At 37.4% G+C, this 2,399-nt stretch overlaps 1 protein-coding gene across 1 annotated transcript in view; it reads right to left on the reverse strand.

The window, feature by feature from the left end:
* Positions 1 to 1,866: 1,866 nt before the first annotated feature.
* The window catches only part of LOC138149301 (olfactory receptor 2AG1-like), a 1,337-nt gene continuing 804 nt past the window's right edge, over positions 1,867 to 2,399 (reverse strand). The window contains exon 2 of the mRNA XM_069072306.1: positions 1,867 to 2,399. This exon is cut by the window's right edge and continues 11 nt beyond it. Coding sequence (XP_068928407.1) covers positions 1,867 to 2,399 — 533 coding nt within the window.

Consider the following 2,399-nt stretch of genomic DNA (forward strand, 5'->3'; position numbering starts at 1 on the left):
AGGATTCTTTAAAATTATTTTATAGACCAATATACCCCCAATTAATAGCAATGGGAAGTACTTTTACAGCATATAGCACAACTAAATACCAACTTCTCCAAGAAATACAGGACTTTTTATTTACTGAATATGAGTAGTCCTCCCTCTAATCCCCATAGTGATCCCAGGCATCTATCTTTAACTCCTAAGTCTAGCTTCTCAATGTCACTCAAAAAATTATCTAGGCCAAGCTCTATTTTTATACTTTGACAGATTTGTATTCTTATTGATGTAGGAGAGTAACCCATCCTATCCATCTTGGAGAACTCATGTTACGTCCTTCAGAAAATCTTGAACAGGAAGTTTATCTATTCATGGACTTTTAAAAAAAATTTCCTAACATTGTGGAGCAGCTAGGTAGTGCAGTGAATAGAGCACTGGCCCTGGAGTCAGAAGGACCTGAGTTCAAATGCGGCCTCAGACACTTGACACTTAACTACCTGTGTGATCTTGGGCAAATCACTTAACCCCAATTGCTCTACCTTCCCTCCTCCAAAAAAAAAAAAAAAAGCAAAAAAAATATATAATAATTTCTTAACATTGCATAGACATCAATGCACCAGTGACTATGGGTTATTCCTTGCCATCACTATATGACTACCCGTATTTTTTTCCTAGTCATGCATGCCTCTTTATAACACCTTTTACAATTTGTCATCTGAGTAGCTCCTAATTTCTAGCATGTAGCTTCCTGTTTATGCCCTATACACTACTCTATATTGCTCAATGGGTGACCCTCAACTTTATTTGATAAAAGTAAAAACTAATTAACATAATTGACCAAAAGTGAATTTCACCTGTAGATAATGGAATTACCCTTCTTTGATATCTTTAAGTAGAGGCTGAATGGACTTGTGGAAGAAATTATTATACAGGGGATGCTGTTCACATAGGTGATTACTGAGCTATTATTTGTGGTCTTTGAAAATCATGAAGATTGAGGAACAGGCAGATTCCAGAAAAACCTGGAAAGACTTACACGAACTGATGCTGAGTGAAGTGAGCAGAATCAGTAGAATATTGTACATAATAAGAGCAACAGTATGTGATGACCAAATTTGATAGCAATGCTATGATCTAAGACAATTCCAAAAATTACAGAAGGAATGCTATCTACATCCAGAAAAAGAACTATGGAGTGTGAATGTAGATCAAAAGTATAGTATATTCTTTTTTTTCTTGTGGTTTTTACCTTTGGTTTTGACTGTCCTATTTAACACAACTAATATGGAAACATGTTTAATATGAATGTACATGTATAGCTTATATCATACTACATGCTGTCTTGGGAATGGGAGAAAGGAGGGGGAAAATTTAGAATTCAAAATCTTATAAAAGTGAATGTTGAATACTGAAAAATAAATTGATAGAAAAAAAGAAAATCATGAAAATTGAGAAAAGTATCGAAAGACTGGAGAGGGGCAAATTTTATGTTAGTTTCCAAAATTGGAAAAGTATATTCTTCAAGCTATAGGCTGATGATTTTGACTACAATTCCTTTTTTAAAAAAATCTACAATGCATTATGAAGTATGAGTTCTGGTTTTTCTATTTTTTCTTCTAACATGGGCACAATTATTACCAGGAATTAGAGAAGTCAAATATTTTGTGCCTCTCTAGAATTTCCCTTATGTTGCCCCTTCTGTAAATGCCTCCCACAACCTGAATGAACTCAAGTAAAGAATGCAATAGTGATAGAGTAAGAATAAAAGGAAAAATTTGATTATGGTTCCCCATAAAATGTTCCAGACAAGTGAAAACAAGCCTAGAGAGAATTTACGAGCTACTAGCTCTCAGCTGGAAGATCAAGCAAGATATGTCTAGAGTTCTACAATTTTGGTGCTGAGGGGCCTTTCCCTAGCACCTTCTTTAGGGCTCCTAGTACATCCTTGTTCCTCAGGCTATAGATCAGGGGGTTCAGGGCTGGAGTAATAATGGTATAGAACACAGAGAGGATATTGTCCTGATGAGGGTTGTGGTAAGCACTGGGAAGGAAATATATCAACACAACAGCTCCATAGTAGAGTCCAACTACTGTCAGATGGGATGAGCATGTAAGGAGAGCTTTCTGTCTCCCCTGTTTTGAGGACATGTGGAACACAGCAGTCAAAACAAGGATATAAGAGACAAGGATAGCAGAGAGGGGGATGAGGAGGAATGTCACACCCATGGTGTATACCATGAACTGGTACTTTGTGGTGTCAGCACATGCCAGCTTCAGCAAAGGAGGGATCTCACAGAGCAGGTGTCTTATCTCCCGGGTTCCACAGAAAGGGAAGTGCATAGTGTATATGGTGTGCACAAGGGCATTCAAGGATGCCAAGAGCCAGTTTGTGGCCACCATGGACCAGCAAACTTTTG

This window comes from Petaurus breviceps, unplaced genomic scaffold (assembly GCF_028583685.1).
Source record: "Petaurus breviceps papuanus isolate PSGF00001 unplaced genomic scaffold, PetGlider_PUasm1.0 90845, whole genome shotgun sequence".
NCBI classification, from domain to species: domain Eukaryota; kingdom Metazoa; phylum Chordata; class Mammalia; order Diprotodontia; family Petauridae; genus Petaurus; species Petaurus breviceps.